Source organism: Zonotrichia leucophrys, chromosome 18 (genome assembly GCF_028769735.1).
Source record: "Zonotrichia leucophrys gambelii isolate GWCS_2022_RI chromosome 18, RI_Zleu_2.0, whole genome shotgun sequence".
NCBI classification, from domain to species: Eukaryota; Metazoa; Chordata; class Aves; order Passeriformes; family Passerellidae; genus Zonotrichia; species Zonotrichia leucophrys.
The window spans coordinates 7,962,231-7,980,403 of record NC_088187.1 but is presented as its reverse complement, the minus strand read 5'-3'; the positions used below and the strand labels follow the sequence as shown (position 1 = coordinate 7,980,403).

At 44.6% G+C, this 18,173-nt stretch overlaps 1 protein-coding gene across 7 annotated transcripts in view; it reads right to left on the bottom strand.

Annotated features, from left to right (window-relative positions):
- Positions 1-431: 431 nt before the first annotated feature.
- The window catches only part of RAB11FIP4 (RAB11 family interacting protein 4), a 109,808-nt gene continuing 92,066 nt past the window's right edge, over positions 432-18,173 (bottom strand). Inside the window, exons 2-13 of one of the 7 annotated variants that reach the window (XM_064728866.1) lie at positions 13,625-13,848; positions 10,212-10,403; positions 8,560-8,694; positions 7,124-7,159; positions 6,127-6,226; positions 5,619-5,722; positions 4,974-5,114; positions 4,353-4,434; positions 3,956-4,093; positions 3,346-3,504; positions 2,873-3,016; positions 434-1,048 (exon numbers count right to left, since the gene is read on the bottom strand). In XM_064728866.1, coding sequence (XP_064584936.1) covers positions 932-1,048; positions 2,873-3,016; positions 3,346-3,504; positions 3,956-4,093; positions 4,353-4,434; positions 4,974-5,114; positions 5,619-5,722; positions 6,127-6,226; positions 7,124-7,159; positions 8,560-8,694; positions 10,212-10,403; positions 13,625-13,767 — 1,491 coding nt within the window. In that variant the 5' untranslated portion in view covers positions 13,768-13,848 and the 3' untranslated portion in view covers positions 434-931. Of the gene's footprint in view, positions 1,049-2,872; positions 3,017-3,345; positions 3,505-3,955; positions 4,094-4,352; positions 4,435-4,973; positions 5,115-5,618; positions 5,723-6,126; positions 6,227-7,123; positions 7,160-8,559; positions 8,695-10,211; positions 10,404-13,624; positions 13,849-18,173 lie in introns of all 7 variants that reach the window. The other 6 variants (XM_064728863.1, XM_064728867.1, XM_064728868.1 and 3 more) reach the window with 6 other exon arrangements.

The following is an 18,173-nucleotide window of genomic DNA, read 5'->3' as shown; positions in this document are numbered from 1 at the left end:
AATATTTTGTTGTTCTGTTTGGGTTTTTTTTGGTAAGAATTGGAATGTGTTCCTTCAGTGAAATCTTTAAAATCAGGGTGAGGGGAAGGGGCAGAATCCCAGAATTCATTTTAATGGCCCATAATATACCCCTGAAAATAGGGGAACAGATTTGAAACCTCTTTGCCTCAATGCTACAGGGACCCTGACATAAAAAACACACATGCACACACACTAGAGAGCAGGCTCAGAGCATCCAAAAGCAGGCTCCAAAGTGATCTTACATGAAAAACACTTTGTGCTGACAGTGGCAAACAAATGGATGGTGATTTTTCATAACCAGCAAAAATTCTGCAGTATCTTCCCTTCCTTCCCATTTACTTTGTGTATTTTCCCAAATTTTGTGTGGTTTTGGTGGTTTTTTGTTTTTGTGGTTTTTTTTTTTTTTTTTTTTTTAATCTGATGTGTGGTTTAAGTACTAAAACTAAATCAAATAGGAAACTACAGTCAGCACCAGTCAGGAACTGAACCTGGGTATGTCAATTGGTTTGTGGTACCCAAATTCCTGGAAGAACAAAGAAAAAAATTCTTGCTCCTAAAGTTAGGGCCACATCCATATGTTTCCATTGTCTATTTTTACCTTTACAACTAGAGGTAGAGTCATTTTGTCCAGTATCTAAAACAACATGATCCAGTTATATTGTTATGACATTAATATACAGTATCCATCTCATCACAGGTATTGAAAGTGCATGGAAAAAGTCTAACCAAGCCAATTCAATGACAAATAACAGTGTACCAAACATCATAGAAACACACCCGCGCACCCACACTCACACCTAGTGTGTATTATATCATTTATAGGTTCATTTACAGTATCAGAGTGCTGCTCAGATCCAGTGGCATGTGCAGAAATATCAGGCAGTTGCTGCTTTTCCTTCTCATATTCTCTTCAATTCTTTATTTCCAAGATAGATGGATTGTGGTCCAGGATTGCCAAAATTATCTTGTCCATATACTGTCGCAATCTGTAATTTATCTCCTCCTGTTCTTTGAGGGCTTCCATGAGCTAAAACACAACATTTCCAAGTTACTCCTGAAATATTCTCAGTAGTTTATGTAACAGCCTGAAATTGAGACAGGTGAGAGACCAGTGCCTGCTCAAGACCACCAATTCCTTTTGTGACAGGTTTTCTAACTCCAGCTCCTCCCTGTATCTGTACTAGAAACAATTCTGTATGCTACAAATCTTTGCTATCAAAGAAAGTGGTGAAGAGTCATCTCAGGGATCTTCTGGCAGGTCATTTGAAACAAGTTCCCCATCTAACAAGCCAATCCATCCTGCATCCATACCATGGATCAACTGCTTCATCTCAGAGCAAGAGATTCATGATACTCAATTTTTTCATTACTACTGAAATCTAAACGTGTTTGCATGAAAGGCTGCTGAACCAAACAAATATGTCAGTGTTTTGCACCAGGAAAAACATGTGCTTCTTTGAGAATTCCTCTGGATTTTTTTGAGAGATGTGCATACTCTCTCTCAAAAAAATCCCCAAAACAACCACTACATACTCCACAAGAACAATCCACTTGCTACTCAATGTTCTGTATTAAATACATGTGTTTCACCAGATTTTTGGCTGTAAAAGGCCCCTCAACCTCTCTAAAGATGAAGACTGCTTTGCTTTTCATCTCTGAATGTTTAATGCCAAACTGAAAAAGCTGCCAAGGCTTGCCAGAGCCCCAGATCCTCCTAAAGCTCATGTTATTTGCCTGTCCATTTTCATAAGACTTCACAGAAGTCCCACCCTGAATCTGCAGATTGTTACCTTTGTTCTGCTCATACAGGAAAAATGGCACAATGGGAACAGTTTGTGCAGGTCTGTGAGGTTTTGCTGAGTCTGGGCCACAGCTTTCAGGCACCTTCCTCCTTTAAAGGGGGAGTGCTGGATACTCCTCACATGAGCCAGAGCCACGAGATTGAAAGGGACAAAGTCAGATTTTTCTTGACAATACCAAAAGCCAGTTTGCTTTTACCTAATTAGAGCTTTACAAGCAAACAGCCTTTCTTCACAGTGCTCTGGTTCAGCACAAAATTAAGTTCTCAAATACATAATTCAAGGGCTTTCACTTCAAGGGCCTGCCCAGGAGCTAAGGCTGACAGGTCAGTCCAGTACAGACTGGGTAAAAAGGACTTTTCTGTCTCACAACTTTTCTTGATGAAGAAATGGGAAGTTCTGTCTGGAAGAGATAAAGCATCAAGGACAAACAATTCCTTTAATCTCCTTCACCACTACCCTGTCTTCTTCCCTGGGAGCTCTCATGTATCCATTGGCCTGATCTCACAATCTGTCCTGGAGCTCAGAGGAAGCTACACCAGCTGGACTCAGCCCACATACAAACAGGTTCCCCAGAATATCTTTCAAAGCAATACCAAGTTATTATTTGCACAGAAGTTACTTTCTCCAAGAATTCAGCTCTGCTACAGGAATATATGGCTCAAATATATAAGTAAGAGCTCGTTAGTGAAGTAACATGAACTAAATCTGGAACAGAAAGTAAAAATTAAAGTAACTAGCAATGGCCATTTTTGTATGAAATTAATGTCATGCTCTCACATTACTCTGCAAGATACAAAATGTTAGAACTGCAAAACAGTTCATTGAGATCCTAATAATTCAATTTTTTTGAGAGAAAAATGGGAGAGTTATAATATAAGGATACCAAAACAGTGTTAGATTTAAGGCAATTTTCTAACACCCTTGAACTCCTAGCAAAGCAGAATTTTCTGTCGTTCATTTGTCAGCTTCAGAGAGTTCCACCTTGACAGTTAATTACATTGAAAATTGCATATTCTTGGAAGTAGTACCTGATTAGAAAAGCGCATTACCTCATCTCTCGATGCAGAATCGATTTCAGCAGCCAGTGACTGGGCCTTGGTTTGTGTTGCAAAGAGGTTTTTAGCTTCATAAAGACTGAGGCTGAGAATCTGTCCATTCAGATCATCATTTTGGTCACGAAGTTTCTGATTCTCCTATTTAAGGATGAAAAGACATTGTTTTTTAAGTTCTTCTTACAAGGTTTCATTTAAAAAATATTTTAACATCACAGGTAGCTTGGATGACATACAGTGAGGCTGCAGCTGACAGCCACTCTTACCTCCAGTGACAAGGCCTCCCTGCCTGAGTTATCCTGGGGCACAATTTACATCACCAGTGCAAGAACTCCTGCACAGATGCAATGAGGCCCTTGTGCTTGTGTGAGAAAGGAGGGGACAAAATCTGAAGGCAGAGTGTTTGGGTTTGCATTTTTCAAGGTATTCCTGTACGTTTGATGTGGATTGAGAGGCCCTTCCCTGCTCACCTGCTTCAGCCGTTTTATTTCATGCTCCATTTCCACCTCTCTGGTTTTGGCATTGAATTCACTCAGGCTGGAGGAAGAGCTTCTGCCACGTCCAGGACGTTCACATTCCAGCTTGTACAGCTGCAGGTGCTCCAGCTCCTTCCGCAGGTCTTCGATGAGCTGTGGGCAGCAAACAGGCCCTGTCTGGGCAGCTCTCCCTGCAAACAGCCCCCTCTGCACTCCAGCAAAAGCACTCCTGAGCCTGCCTGAGGCCAGCCCTACAACACAGCCTCTTCCTCTTCCTTTGCAAGCACAGGTCCCCTAAACGGCCCCAGAGCTGGCAATGGCTGTGATTCCTAAGCTTCATGCATAATTTCCCTTGCAAACAGAGGGAAATGTTAGGGCACACAGTTCTCCAAGAGCTGTAAGCCCTTTGGGTCAGGGATTGGCACTTTTTAAGTATTCTTGCAGCATTCATTGCTCTGTGGGCACCTTTCCCACAGAAACACACTCCAGCAATAGCTTCAGTGGATATGGTGCTCTCAGTGCTCATCCTGCCCGTTCCTTCTCCCCAGGGCTTCCATGCAGGTGATATGAGACTGCCTGGTCTGACATTCCTCTTCACACTTACCTCCTGTGTGGCTTCCCTCTCCTTGTTGAATTCCAGCCTGTTCTGCCTCAGCTTGTCCATCATCCTCTTGTACAAATCCATCTCATCCTTCAGCCGCAGACTCGTGTCCTCCAGCCTGTCTGACATGCGCTGCCTCTCCTGGAACCAACAGGGAACTTCACAACAGGGGGCAAGAGCAGGACACAGCTCAGCTTCACAACAGGAACCTACAGACACAGCTGGCCATAGACTGCCTTGTGTCTCAGGACCTTCCTGCCCCTAAAGGTGACCAATGTTCCAATTCCATCAATAATCTGGTTTATGGGAGGAAAATTTAAGAAGCTGGGCCAAGCACTGTAAGAGTTTGCTCTTACATAAACTGCTGTTAAGTTGCTCAAGGACTCAGGAGTTTTGTTACCTCATCCAATCTCTCTGTTTGGGATTTCAGCCGTGTGACAGTGCTTTTCAGATCACCATTTTCTTCTTCCAGTTGCTGAACCCTGCATTAATAAAAAAGTCTTACAGCAAATACCTCTTTTCAAGAACACAGACATGCACAATAGCGTGCTCTAAAAAGCCATCTCACTTGAACTTGATAGAAAGACCAAATAGAGAAAATCATTCTAACCATAGCACTTTTTAACATGCATTTTTGCTTGTTCAGTTCTAAGGCCCAAAATACTACCCTGACCCTCAGGTTCTTGTGCTCCTAACAACAGGTAGCTGAAAAAACATAAGTTGGAAAAAAACAAACACAGGCACAAACAGTTGCTAGAACTGGTCACAATTCCCTCCTTGAATGTGTGCCAAATATCCAGTTAAGCTGTCTACATGGGCCACGTGGATTAAAGCATTAATGTAAAGCATCCTCCAAGCTTTTGGGCATTAGACATGTGACTGCAGAGCTACTCTACAGAGCTGCCAACCTGCCACCATCTGTGCACTGCTGCTGGTGAACAGCCTACATTTACAAGCAAAGTAAAAACGAAGAAAAGAGGCCCTTTCTCCCTGTTCAAGGCAGCACCAAGATGTTTGTTACCTTGTATTTAGCAGTTCAATTTCAGTGCCTTTCTCTTTTTCATACTTGCTGTAAGCTTCTCTGTGTCTCTTTATCTCTTCTTCCAGAGTCTGTTCTGCTGATGTTTCTTGGTCTTTCAATAATTCCTCTAGTTCATGAACTCTAAGGAAATCAGATCTCATTTCAGTAACAGCTTCAGAAGCAAATTCATTGCCTCTCTCTTTTCTGCCTACTCCTTTGTTTCATTCTAATTCACCATCTATTTTGGCATTTAACATCTCCCAGTATCTCTATTTACTAATAAACATAGAATTAAGTAGTATCAGTTCATCTAGTATTCTTTCAGTCTCATAAAGCTGGGACTAAGACCCAGCCTTCTGCTCTTGCTACAAGCCAGGAAAAAACCCCAACCACCAGGGGTAAACTCTCTTAGAGCAGAAGCATTTTCTCTGCACAAGTCAGTAACATCTCTGTCAAAAACACTTGCCTGCAGGCCTCTTCTTGCTGAAAATTCAGCAAGGCAGCCCCTATTCCACCTGGACTTCTCAGATGAAGCCTTATTTCATCTGTCAGCATTAAGGAAGAAGACTTGGTCATACTCTAGAGGTAGAAATTTCCTTCCCCACAGCTGTGCTGGTGAGGAGATCTGGCTCTGTGCTTTGTTACCTGTGAACCAGCTGGGTGTTCTCTTGTTTCAGTTTGCTCTTCAGGTCACCATTTGTCAGGCTATCGTTCTCCAGTTCTGTCACCTTCTTCTCTAGGTAGGTGACCTGGAAGGACAAGCAGAACAGACTCAGTTTGAGTCTCTCTTCAAACACTCCCTCACTGTTCTAACTGGCATTTAGCTACTCTACCATTTTAAAAGGGGATATATTTCTCTGCAAAGCCAGCAGCAAAATTAAGCCCCACAATTCTGAGTTCTCCAGACCCTGCATGTTCCTTGAGGGTGATCACTGCAAATACACCATAACGAAGTCCTAACACAATGCCTAGAGCTGTGCTTGCTCAGTTCTTGCATTAAGCCTGAAAAGTTGTAATAGTAATGGAACATCAAGGACATTTTGAAATAAACTACTTCAGATCATGGGTAATTCTGAGCAAGATCTTGATCCCCTGATGCCGGGCTCCAGCAGGATTTGGCTGGGTACATTACTCACAGGGCACAGATTCTCACCTTTTCAGTGATATCATTATCACAGGAGTCTATACTGTCTCTGAACAAGTCTTCTGTGCTGCCATTACTGCTGCTGAAGTTACTGTTGTGGAAGAGTTGTCTGAAAGATCAGAAGGATCATTACTTTGCTTGATGAGGAGGGAGGACAAAGAGTCTGGCTTCAGACTTTGAACATCCATGGTAAAATCTGTGCAATCATTTCAGTTACAATTACAACTGCTTAAGCCCAAGCCTTACAAGAGACTGGGAGCTAAATGAAGTCACACTGAGCACAGTCAATGACATTAGTTCTATGGAGTGAGTTCTTTGTTGCTTTTGATAGGATCTGCCACTAGCATTAACATAGTTTTAAAAATACTTAAGTCTTATTCACACTATGCACTGAGTTGTATTTGCCTTATTACAAATTTAAAATAAGGTCACCACTGCACATTGGTTGGTACAGTTAAGCTAGAAAATTTTATACTGTAAGAACTTAAAAAAAAAAACAGAAAAAAAGAAATATCAAGCAGTTCCCACTGCAGAATAGTGTCAGAACATGTAACACTGGAGACTATCTAAAATGTCCTTGAACCTTACAGCCCTCCTCAGACCAGGGCTGGTTCACTCAGTCAAAGGAAGATGACAATTCTGTATGTCCTTTTTAAAGGGGTGCTCTTGCTTTCCTTCACATTTTGGCAACAGCAGCAAGGCTCACATTATGAGGGTTAAATAAGCAGTAGCTGGACTGATAAAATAGCAGTACAAAGGAATACATTTGGCAGACAAGGAAGCAAAAACTATCTATATTTTTAACAGAGCTGTTTCCAGTTCAGGGGCCTGCTCCAAGAGGAACAGGGGCAACATTCATACCCAAACACAGGCCCCTTCCCTTAAAAACCTATTTTGGTACATTTTTATTTTTCTAAAATTATTCCTACTTCTGTCTTCCACTCCCACTTATGGAATTGTTATGGCTGATTCCATAAATATTCATACAAAACTTGAAGACTCTTACCTTCCAAAAGCTGTGCTTGATATTTTCCTGTTAGGGCTACATGGATACAGAAGGAATGATATAGAAATTAAACAGTTACTTGCTTCAATTTCAATTGCACAATGAAATATAATGGACATTTTTAGCCTACTCAAAAGATGATTCTGTGAACAATATTCTTTAACAACTGAATCAAAAGCTGCAATTACTAAGAACACAAAGATGAGTGAAGCCACAAATTACTGTGATCATTAATAAGTCAATTTGCAGATACTGTTACATGTAGCAGAGATTTGTCAGTGTAAATCTGAGCGAAACTAACATTAGAAACACCACAAAGGGACGCCAAGTTAGTGATGGACATTTATTCTGGATTTCCAGTTTTTAGATGATTTTACGAACAGTTAGTTTATCCTTCCCCATAATGCTTCCCAGTTCAGCACAGGAACTGAGGTCTTTCCATTGTTACAGTTCCCTCGTGCAGCCAGAGACTGCTGCTATCTAAATGAAGACCCTTTGCTGCAGACAGCACTGGAACCAGATCAAAAATATCCTGCTGCATCTCTTGGTAAGAGGATGTCACATCTCTGTGTGCACAGACACAGCTCTTGGTCAGGCATATCCAGCCTCCCTCAGAAAATCCCCAAAGCCCTGGCTGCTCGTGGTGTGGATGTTGGCAGAGCCTTGCCAGGGCAGGACATCGTTCAGGGCAGGTTCCACACTGCTGTGCACAGGGAGGAGCAGCAGGGCAGCGCTGTGTCCCAGGGATTACACTGACAGGCAGGACTCACATCCAGTTCTAGGGGGAGCTAAAATCCCACCAAACAATTCCCTTCAAAAACTCTAGGTGATTGTTAGAAGCACTTTCTAAGTGCTCAGCACAGCTAAGGAGTGATTGAGTGGCAGAGAGAGAAACATAAGGAAAAGGCTGAAATTGCAAAGAACTCCAAAAGTATCTTCTGCCACAGGATTTATCATTTTTTCAAGTATTGTTGACATCATTAAAAAAATCCCAGAGAAGCCAAGTACCTCTGCTGACCAGTAGCTTTAGGAGAGGTGTATGTAAGGTTATGTGCATTAGCCAAGGATCTGGAGATCCCTCCTTCCCACCTGGAGAAAGCAGGAGCTAACTGTAGATCTGCACTAAGCAGCACAGCAGATCCCACTTCCTGGGAAAAATTCCTTGAAATATCACTCTCACTCTGCAATCAAAGAGCTCATTGGTTAAAATATTTGAGTTTAGCAATGATGTCTGCACCTTAAATCAGAAAAAAATATTTAAGAGCTGATGAAGAACAGCATTTTGGTTTGGGCTACATATCCAAGTCTAAATTTCTTACTGTTTTGTAAGAAGGAATGGGATACAGAAGGGAGAGGCTTGCTCTCCCTCTCCTCCTGCTATTAGCCATTCCCATGTTAAGGGGGCATTGCCAAAAGCAGTGCAATAGGCTGCTTACCTGTTTGCTTTCAAGTTTTTCAGCCTGGCTTCCAAATCGTTGAGGAGATTTATCTTTTTGCAGCACTGTGAGCAGTAAACATCCAGTAACTCGCTGTTATAAACATGCCTCATTTTTCGGGGGGTTTGGCCAGCACTGTTTGCAGGAAAGGAGAGATGTTACTGGCTGTAGTAACCAACCCACAACAGGTTTTCCTCGTGACTGTGTGTCAGAATCACAGATGAGGGACTTGAAGAACATCTCTAACCACAGCTCATCTATGTCAGAGCTGATGAGGGCCAGTGCTACTCTTAGGGCAAGTCCACCTGTCTGAGCTGAGGCCTTCCAGAGGATGTGGATATTTCTGGGGGGCAGTAGAAAGAATCAGTTTGGGTGACCAAAAGAACAGCAAAAGGTACATGTGGTCCACTGTGATGCACATAGCAAAGGCAGCTACATGAGTACATTCAACCTCAGCAATGTCCCCCTAACATCTTGCCCATCTTCCCACTAGAGCCTGGCATGCAACCTGAAGAGTCTTCTCTCCAAGAGAAAGGCAGGAATATGAAGAAGAGAGTGGTCTGGTAGGAAGTCACATGAACCCCCTCAGATGGTAGGATGACAGGAACCCTGGGATGAGGAGGAAGGGAGAAGTGGACCCAGGTCGACAGAGGAGATAACAGTACCTCTTGGCATGATAAAGAGAAAATAAACTCAAATAAAAGACAGCAATCATGGCATGATGTGCACTGAGCCCCAGGAATGAGAATGGAAAGTGCTGCTTAAACCTGAGGAAAGAGGGGATGTGAGACACGAGCCATCACCATGAAGGGGCAGTGGGGAGGGGTCTGGCTCTGCATGCATGAGAGACGTGGCCAGGCAGGATTGCAGAAGTGCTGCAAACACAGGGAGCACGGGGGGGCTGCATGCAGAACAGAAGCATGCAGTGAGCTTGTCCTGTGTCAGCAATGAAGACAAGACCTCTGTGTGCTATTGATCCAAGCAGACAAATCCTAGAGAATCTTCCTGCTCAGCTCTTCCCAACCCTGTTCACCCATTCCCTTGCCTGGGGGAAGGACTGTACAGTCTGGACCTGCCTTGGCCACAAGAGGTAAGAGCTGCAGAGACTGAGGATACATGCAGGAGGCAAGGGCACTGCTGTGGATTTGTAGCTCCTAACAGACAGCAGCTCCTTGCTTATGTTTCCCAAGACATTCCAAGTCAGTAGGATGCTTGTTTCAAATAACCCCCTGAACATATTGCAGCAGTTCCCCTCACAGATTAGTGCTAAGGATTTGTAGTATCAGAATGCTGAACAGAAACAGCTCTCTTGTAAGTCTTCACTATACCAGGGTGGGTACATAATGTGAAGTTGGTTTCCTTTGCAGCAAATCCCTTCCAGTACTAGCCCTGAACTGTGGAATTATTGTCTGCAATAGAAAGAAATCTCTACAAGTGAAATAGCCCAGTTATTTCAACAGAACCCAACAGAGGTTATCAGAAACAACATACTTGCTATCGCACTTATTATTACATGCAGTCTGTCAATTAAAAGGCAGGAAATGCCTCATAATATTCTGCTTTTAAAGCGAGTCTACCTAACCAGTGTAAACTCTGCTATGGTCAGAGAAGAATAAAAATGAAAAATTGTTTGTTAATGAATAAGGAGCAACCTGGAAGAGACAGATGAGCCAAGGTCAGAGTAGGCGTTGGTTCTGGTCTCATCATCAGGACATGGGCTACTGGGAGTAAAATCCACATCATCTCCTTCCCCATAGTCTTCAAACTGCTCTTCATTACTGATCAGGGAGGCGGTGGAATAAGTGGAGAGGTCAGATGCTGCAGAAGGGTTGTGAGGACTTGACCTGAAACAAGAGGTCAAAACATCTCGAAGGCCGACTTTGATAGCACCTCACCTCATATGGAACCTCCACCTTCACAGGCTGTCCCCTCTTTGAAGCTGTAACCCACCTTTGTGTTAAAGCCCTGAAGTGCTCAATGTACCTGATGTGCAGCTGACACAGTGCCTTGAGAGACAAGAGCATGAGAATCTATGAACAAGGTCCCTGTGTGACAAGTTTGGATCAACACAAACCATTTTGCTTTAAAGAGCACACTTTGATGATCCTCAGCCACCACTTCCATGTGAAGACCACATGGGGATTTCTGCTCTGAATGCAGGAACCATGCAGACAGCTCTGAAATGCATGGGATAGTGAGAGGAACATGTATAAGACAGAGGCTGTCATTCTATTCCACAGAGAGTTTCCCGGTAATCCAGATACACCCTCTCCCACACCACAGGAATTTCAGCCACTCTCCTCTGTGTGGTCAGAAAGAAACCTCTGCTCACCCCTTACCAGAGTCACTAAAGCTCCTGATGTGACTCATGGAGGCTGGGTTCCTCCCCTCCTTCCATCAGGACAAATTCTGTCTTGCAGAGGATATATGGAACACGAGAAAAGGCTGTCTAACTACCAGAAAAGTACCTGAAATGATGTTAAATGGGCAGGGAGTGGCAGGACCCTGTGACTTCAGAGAAAGAGAGCACATAGGTAAACAGATCAGCAGAGTCAGGCACCACAGGAAAGCAGCTGGCAGAGCAGTTTTGAGCACATCAAATCTAATAAAACAGAGCAAGGTGGCTGCAGAGGGTGCACAGGGTTCACCTGCCCAGACTCCAGACTGCCCTGTGCAGTGCATCTGCAGAGTGCAGGTGTTTTACACAGGTTTACTCAGCTCCCACCTTGGTGAGGCAGTCAAACAGACAAGCCAGTAAAGTCACAAAAAAGTTCTTACAAACTTCTTCCTACAGAAAATACACCTGGAAGACCTGAAATAGATGCTTCAATTGTGAGGCCCTGGCACAGCCCAACTGCTCTCTCTCTGCAGTACAGACCAAGCACCAATGGAATTTGTTGGCACTTTATGCAGATCAGGTTAAGATTTTCTCTCCCTCTGCTTCAGTGCACAGTGCTTGTATCTCCAGCTCCATCAGCTGAGCCCTGGGACAGCAACTCCCAGCTGACATTATTCTCCAGCAGCTCAACAATATTTCCTCCAAAATTTCTTCTGAGTCTACCTTGAGCCTCTCAGCCTCTCTACAGGGAGAATCCTCTTCCTGTAATACTCCACTTGTGAGCTGTAAACAAGAGATGCACCAGTGTTCCTTTGGTGGATGCTGCAAGCATCATTTGCATATCCCTTCCCTCCAAAAGCAATTAGTAGAAGAGGAAGCCTGCCAACATTTCAGATGTATGCTCTTTTGTTTCTCCTGTTTTGATGAGATCCATTTATAACCTGCAACTCATTTATCTAACTCACATTAACAGAAATTAGGGCAAGTCAAGCCAGGCACACTACTGAAGGATAAAGACAGGAATACTCACACAAGAAATAGATGAAACTTATCTAACAAGGCTCCTTGGCTGAGGGATTAGTGAGAAGCCCAACATATCACACTAACATTTATTCATAAAGTGTGCCATGGACATACTGAGTATTGGTAAGTTTTTGGGAGATCCTACAATCCTACTGCTGCTTGCATCTCAACTGCAGTTACACCAAGTGAGTTTGGGAAGAAGCTCCTTGTAACACTTCCACCAAGATCAGAGGCCTAGGAATCACACAGTCATTTGCAAAGGAGCTGGCTAATAGTGACAGATTTTCCTCATTCTAACACTTTCTGAAGGGAACTTTCAAGTGTTTTGTGCTTTTTTGGTTTGTTTTCAAAGGAAATCTGTTCTTCAGAGCAAGATTTCAGAGGCCTGATACACCTGATAACAACCCACCTGCTTCTTCAGCAAGCAGCAAAGTAAATCTCTCCATTGCCCAAAGTAAATAGCTCTATTGCCTCTTTTAACACAAAAGCATGAAGCTTCTCATGCTTTTTTCTCCCCAACAGATTTGCCAAAGCTGAGGAGGTCTCAGAGGATAAATCAAGGTCTATCAGAGCACAGCAGCTCTTGGTAGCTCCTGCCTGGCCTAGAAGGAGGGTACAGGAGGCACAATGCCTGGCCCACCTCCTTCACAAGAGCCTGACTGGCACAGCTGGGAAGAAAAACATTTTAAATACAGCACTGGAAAAAGTCAGTCACCACAAGGATGGGGCTTTGGAGAACTGGGAATGGCAAGCAGAGGAGACAAGCTTGATAAAGAGCTGATGGAAACTGTAATTATCTTGATAAAGTCTCTGAGGTTGCTTGGGCAGGATGGGAGAAGGCCAAAACTCAGCCAGCTGAGAAATTCAGGAGGAGGGCAGCAATGAGGCAGCACAGGGAGCACCCGAGGAGGCCCAGGAGAGAGAAGAAAGGCTGCCTTAGCAACGAACAAAGCTCAAGAGGCACAAATCAAGATGACAGGCCAAAAATAGGGAAGACAAGGCAGAGGCTTACAAAGCAAGCCCAGCTGAGCTCTGTCTGGTAGTGACTGCATTAATTCAGTTCAAAGCAGGATTAAGCCAAATTAGGTTGTTTTTCCCCACAACCATCTTTAACCAGCACTCCCAGGTGCACACCTGGGAAGAGTCAAGTTAGGGTTACAGAGACACTGGTGTTAACAGCAAACTATGGTTACACACACATGCCAGGACACCCCGTGTTAAACACAATTTACTGTTGCACAAGAAAGGTTATGGAAAATTAGAAACACAAAGAATTAACTCGCTACACGAAATTGCAAAGCAAATCAGCAGAGCCCACAACATCAGGCACACAACTAGATGTACAAAAGACTGCAGCAGTATTCCCCATACTGAACTGCTTTGTAGGAAGAAGTATTGTTTTAATTCCAGCATATAAAGCTTATGGCAGCAGAGAAGAATCTATGTTTTGGGGGATGTTATTGCAGTGATCTGTTCTGGAGAGACCCAATGCTTTCACTTCAACACACAACATGCAAGTCCTGTGAGTGCTCACAGAACGTGCCAGAAGGAGCCAGGACCGAGACTAAGCCACTTAGAGGACCTGGACCTCCATCCCCCTTATGTCATAAATGAATGTTAAGTTTCTAAATCCATCAGCCATCCTCAGCCTCCCCCAGGAGGGATTAGGCACACGAAGGCTCCTTGCTCCCTGGCCCCACTCACTTGTCCCCGGGCAGGAAGAGGCCGCCGAGCACGCTGTCCTTGTCCTCGCTGCGACACACGTCCGAGGCCTCGGAGCTCTGGGCGCTCTCGATGGCGCTGTCCATGTCAGACTCATGGTGCACCTCCTGCTGCGCCAGAGTCATCCCCTCCTCATCCGCAAACAGCTCCGGCTCGCTGGACGTGCTCTCGCTGTCCAGGTAGGCACAGTCCTGGATTTCAGTGCCCTGGCACAAGGAAAATGGGGAGTCAGTGCAGATCAACCCTGAAGGCAGTGCAGCACACACAGGAGAAGCAACAAGGCACTCTCTATGCCCTGGTAAGCAAGAGCCATACTGAATAAAAGCCATGAAACAAAAAGCTGACCTGCTTTACAAAGCCAGCTCCTGCAAGCCAATAAAGTAGCCTGTACCTTCCAGAGGGGCTCATGTACTGCCTCTGACTTCACAGGAGAGAAGGACACAACACCCAGTCAATCTTACCCTAATTCACTACATTAAATAATATGTAATAAAGTGTACTTGAAGTAATAAATATCCTCAAAGTTTTATAACAAAATTAGGCATTTTTTGAGAGATGGTAATATATTAGTCACCAAGAGTTAGTCCTCTGATTAATATAACAGATTAAACAAAAGCAAATCAGATAAGCCCAACAGTTTACCCTGTCTTTGAGGATGGACAAAAATTTGTAAGATGAAAGAAGAATTGGCAGGCATTAAATTGTTTAGGGTAAGTCTGGGTGATAATCAAAGATATATGAGAGCAGGAAAAAAGGGCAAAATCATCTCTTCCTGCTTCCTGGAGCCACACGTCTTGATTAAGCATCAACTAAAATAAGACATCATTCTCATTACTGCAGCTCCTTGCTCTTGCTGTTTGCCCTCTCCCTCCCCTTCCTGCCCCACGAATACTAAGAATAGCCAAGACAAGCTGGGTTCTATTTGCTTGTCCCTGAGGCACAAATAAAAATTCTTAATTGAAAAAATAAAGGCTGAGATTTTACTCTATCCTTTGGTAAGCAGTCACACAATGCAGCTTTGACAATTCCCATCCAGCATGACACAACTCAGAGCTGCAGAGCAAGTCCTGACTCAGAGCTCTATTCCAAAGCTCATCTGGAAGCTCCACAGGCAGCCTGACCATTGAGCTACTGCTAGCAAGGGAAGCTTTCAGAGCTGAGTTCATTGGCACAAGGAATGGAGCATTTCATTCATGGATGTACCTCGTGTTTAGGCACAACTGCCCTCCCACCCAGGAATCCCAAGGCACTGGCACCACCACCAGCACCCCTGCCCTGCTGGTGAGCACGTCTGACACTGGCCCAGTGGCACCACTCAGCTCCAAGCCCACCCCCTCAGCCTCTGGACACTCTTCTGCTGGAGCCAAGGAGGCTCAAATCCACTTTTGCAGAACAGTGATGCTCTGTGATGATGACACCAATTGTCTTTTCTACTTCAATAGGAAAAGAGTCAGGTAGCAGCTGCAGCTTTTCAAGATTTGCAGAAACTCCTGTTAGAAATGCAGGTCTCACCAACCACCTTTTTCCTGAAATACCAATTTATATAACTCTGAAATCTCCCAGCATATGGAGGCTGAAGAAATTCCAAACAACCCCACCTGCTCAAATCTCATTAACTAATGAATAACCCAGCAGGGAAAAGGACAGCACTGCCTGCTGTGTTTGAAACTCCAGGTACAGTCTCAGAGCAGACACCTGGATGCTTTTCTAGCTGAGCTTTCAACAAGCCTTCCAGACTAACAAGCAATGTCAGTGAAACACCTGGCACTATTCAAAAAGCCTTCTCCCACTTTTCTGTGTCAGCTTTATTGTGCCTGAAACTTTCCTGAGGTATTGCTTCAAGAGGTGTCCCAAAGGATTTATCCTGGTCCATACCACGCCGTACTCATTGCAGCCACACTCCTCGTGCAATCAGATTCACAGCTCTGAGCCCCAGCCAGTCTGGGTCTGCCAGGTCAGACACCAGCCCTGGAGCCTGCCCTGCCTTAGCCCCGGGTTCTCCAGCACACCTGACCTGCACCCTCCCAAAGCCAGCAGGGACAACGCCACTGCTGCTCTTTGCAAATTACCTTGGGAGCTCCAAACAGCACAAGCACTAAGTCCTTTTAGTAGGTGTTGAAAAGCAAAGATTGCAAAGAGCAATTACAATGTTTCAGAAGTACCCAGGAGTGTTTATTTATCTAACATTTTCCCAAAGTTTCCTCCCCCACACTGAGCTCCACAGCACAGACATTATTTTCTTAGCAAGTTTAATGCAATAAAGCCTGACTGCAATTATGGAATTGCACCAGCTGGTAAAAGTCTGGTCCAGGAGGGAAAGAGAGGGGCAAGCAATACACAGTGCATCCCTGAAGCTCCCAATAAGCATGTCATTTTCAGAGATCTTGGAGAAGTCCCTGCTTAAGCAAGTTTTTACAGCAGGAAAATCTCCCCGGTATTAAACAAATTAACACAAGAAAGTAAAGGTCAAGAAGATCACGAAAGACTCCCTTTCTGCTCCCTGTAGGTAACACCACACATTTGCTTGTTCTAATAATAGCAGCTGAGGTGCTCTCTGAAGAGTCCATTAGCAATTAAATGTGCAGCATCATCTCTATGGGCTGAGGGCTCACTTCTCCTCTCTGTCCCATTCTGGCAACCTTCACAGCTTTACCTGTATGGGAGAGCTGATCTACACCTGCAGGACACACTCACTGTCCCCAGCCTGCTCAGTGCCAGGGATTCTTTTCCAAAGTGTAACTCCTCTATTCCTGCACTTTAAAGCCTTCTGGGAAAGGAAAAAAAATAAAAATGTATGTATATGTATGTCTATATATAAAAAAGAGAAAGAAAAAGGAAGAATAAACGAAATGAGGTTTTGGAGGAGGCGATGGTCCATCATAAGCTCGACACCTGCTTTACAGCCTCTGAAATGCCTCACTGCCAGACATGGAGCCCCTTCTGGAAGCAGGTCCTCCCTTCTGCTGATCCCACCCTCGAGCAGGGGGAGCTCAGGGACTGATGGGGACTGGATAAATGGAGAACAGGGCCCAGCCCAGCTCCTTGGAGGAGCTCCCCCTCAGAGGGAGAGTGGACGCCACATCCCAGGTTGCCACGGCCCCTCTTCACACACCTGGCCCGACCCCAGTGCCCGATGCAAACCAAGTGGATGCTTAGGAAGCACATCTCAGCTGCCCCCTGGGCACCCGGCAGCAAAATCACTCACTGAAGACCTCAGCCCTTCCAAAGCCAGCAGCACCACGAATGACCCTGCCAGGAGCTGGGCTCAGCTCCAGTAGCTGTCAGTTCTCGCTTTTAGGTGCTCAAGGTCCACCTCCAATGGGTGCTAACACAATTCCAGGCGATGCACAGCAGCCAGGATCAGCCCACCGAGCTCCAGTCTGCTCCCTGCGGGCAGAACCACAGGCTGTGCCACTGAGCTTTGCGAGCTCAGGGGTGTGGAATCCCTGCCCCCTGGAAATACAACATTCCTGGCACATGGGGACCCCTCGTGCAGATCCTGTAAAGCACAGAAACAGGCAACACCACTCTGGTGTCCCTTCAGCTCCCTGGGTGAAACCAGCCTCCAGTGCAACTGTCACAGTCACACATTGAATTAAAACTTTTCCTTCTGTGGCATAAATAAGCAGTAGGAGAACACAGACAAAGCATCTTTAAAACAACTTACACAGGTTTAAGTAAGCTATTACAAGACAACAGAATCAGGCCATGTTGCTGGTAAACAATATACAGGCATCCACACCTTCCTGAGTAAAGCTGTGAGTTATTTGAAGCTGTAATTGTTCAGTGATCATGGTTTCTCACAGAACTATACTTCCAATGATGACACCTAGCACAAGCTGCTAACAAACCACACCTAAGGAAATTAAAGTGAAAAAAAAAAGGCTGATTGCACACATTAGCCTCTCAGATTATTCCTTCATAGTTTAGATATCTACAGTATTTCATGTACCAAATTAGAGGTTGGCAAGAACAAGTGTTATTCAGGTAGCCTCAAGAGAGCTAACTTGAGATTAAGGAGAGTTTAAGAAGTTTAAAGATGAATAGACACTTCTGGCCTGAGTCATTTGTTTCCAGTGCACATGTCATTAACAGAAACCAGCCAAGAGAATGAGGTTCTGACGACTTGAATATGAATCACCGGCGTTGTCATTCTCCTAGGCAGCTCCCTTCTTTGTTGGCTGAGTCAAAAGAGATAAAGCTGCTGCTTATGATCTTGGAAGATTCTCATAAAAAGAAAACCCAACCCCGAAAGTTAAAACACCACCAAGACAACATAGCTGCGGGTATCTTTAAAGCCCTAAGTGGTTTGCACTTTATCCAATCGGATGCTCAAGATAAGTCCAAGTGCTTCACAGGCAGCCGGCCAGACGCTTGTATAGCAACTGTTGAATATTCAGCAACAGTTTGCTCTATAGGAGCACCTGCTGCCCACAGATCCCAGGCCACTTCACAGAAACTAATGAATTCCCTTCCTCGAAAGAGGCTTTGTGTGGCTGCATTGAAGGCAGATGAGTAAGCCCAGCCTGCC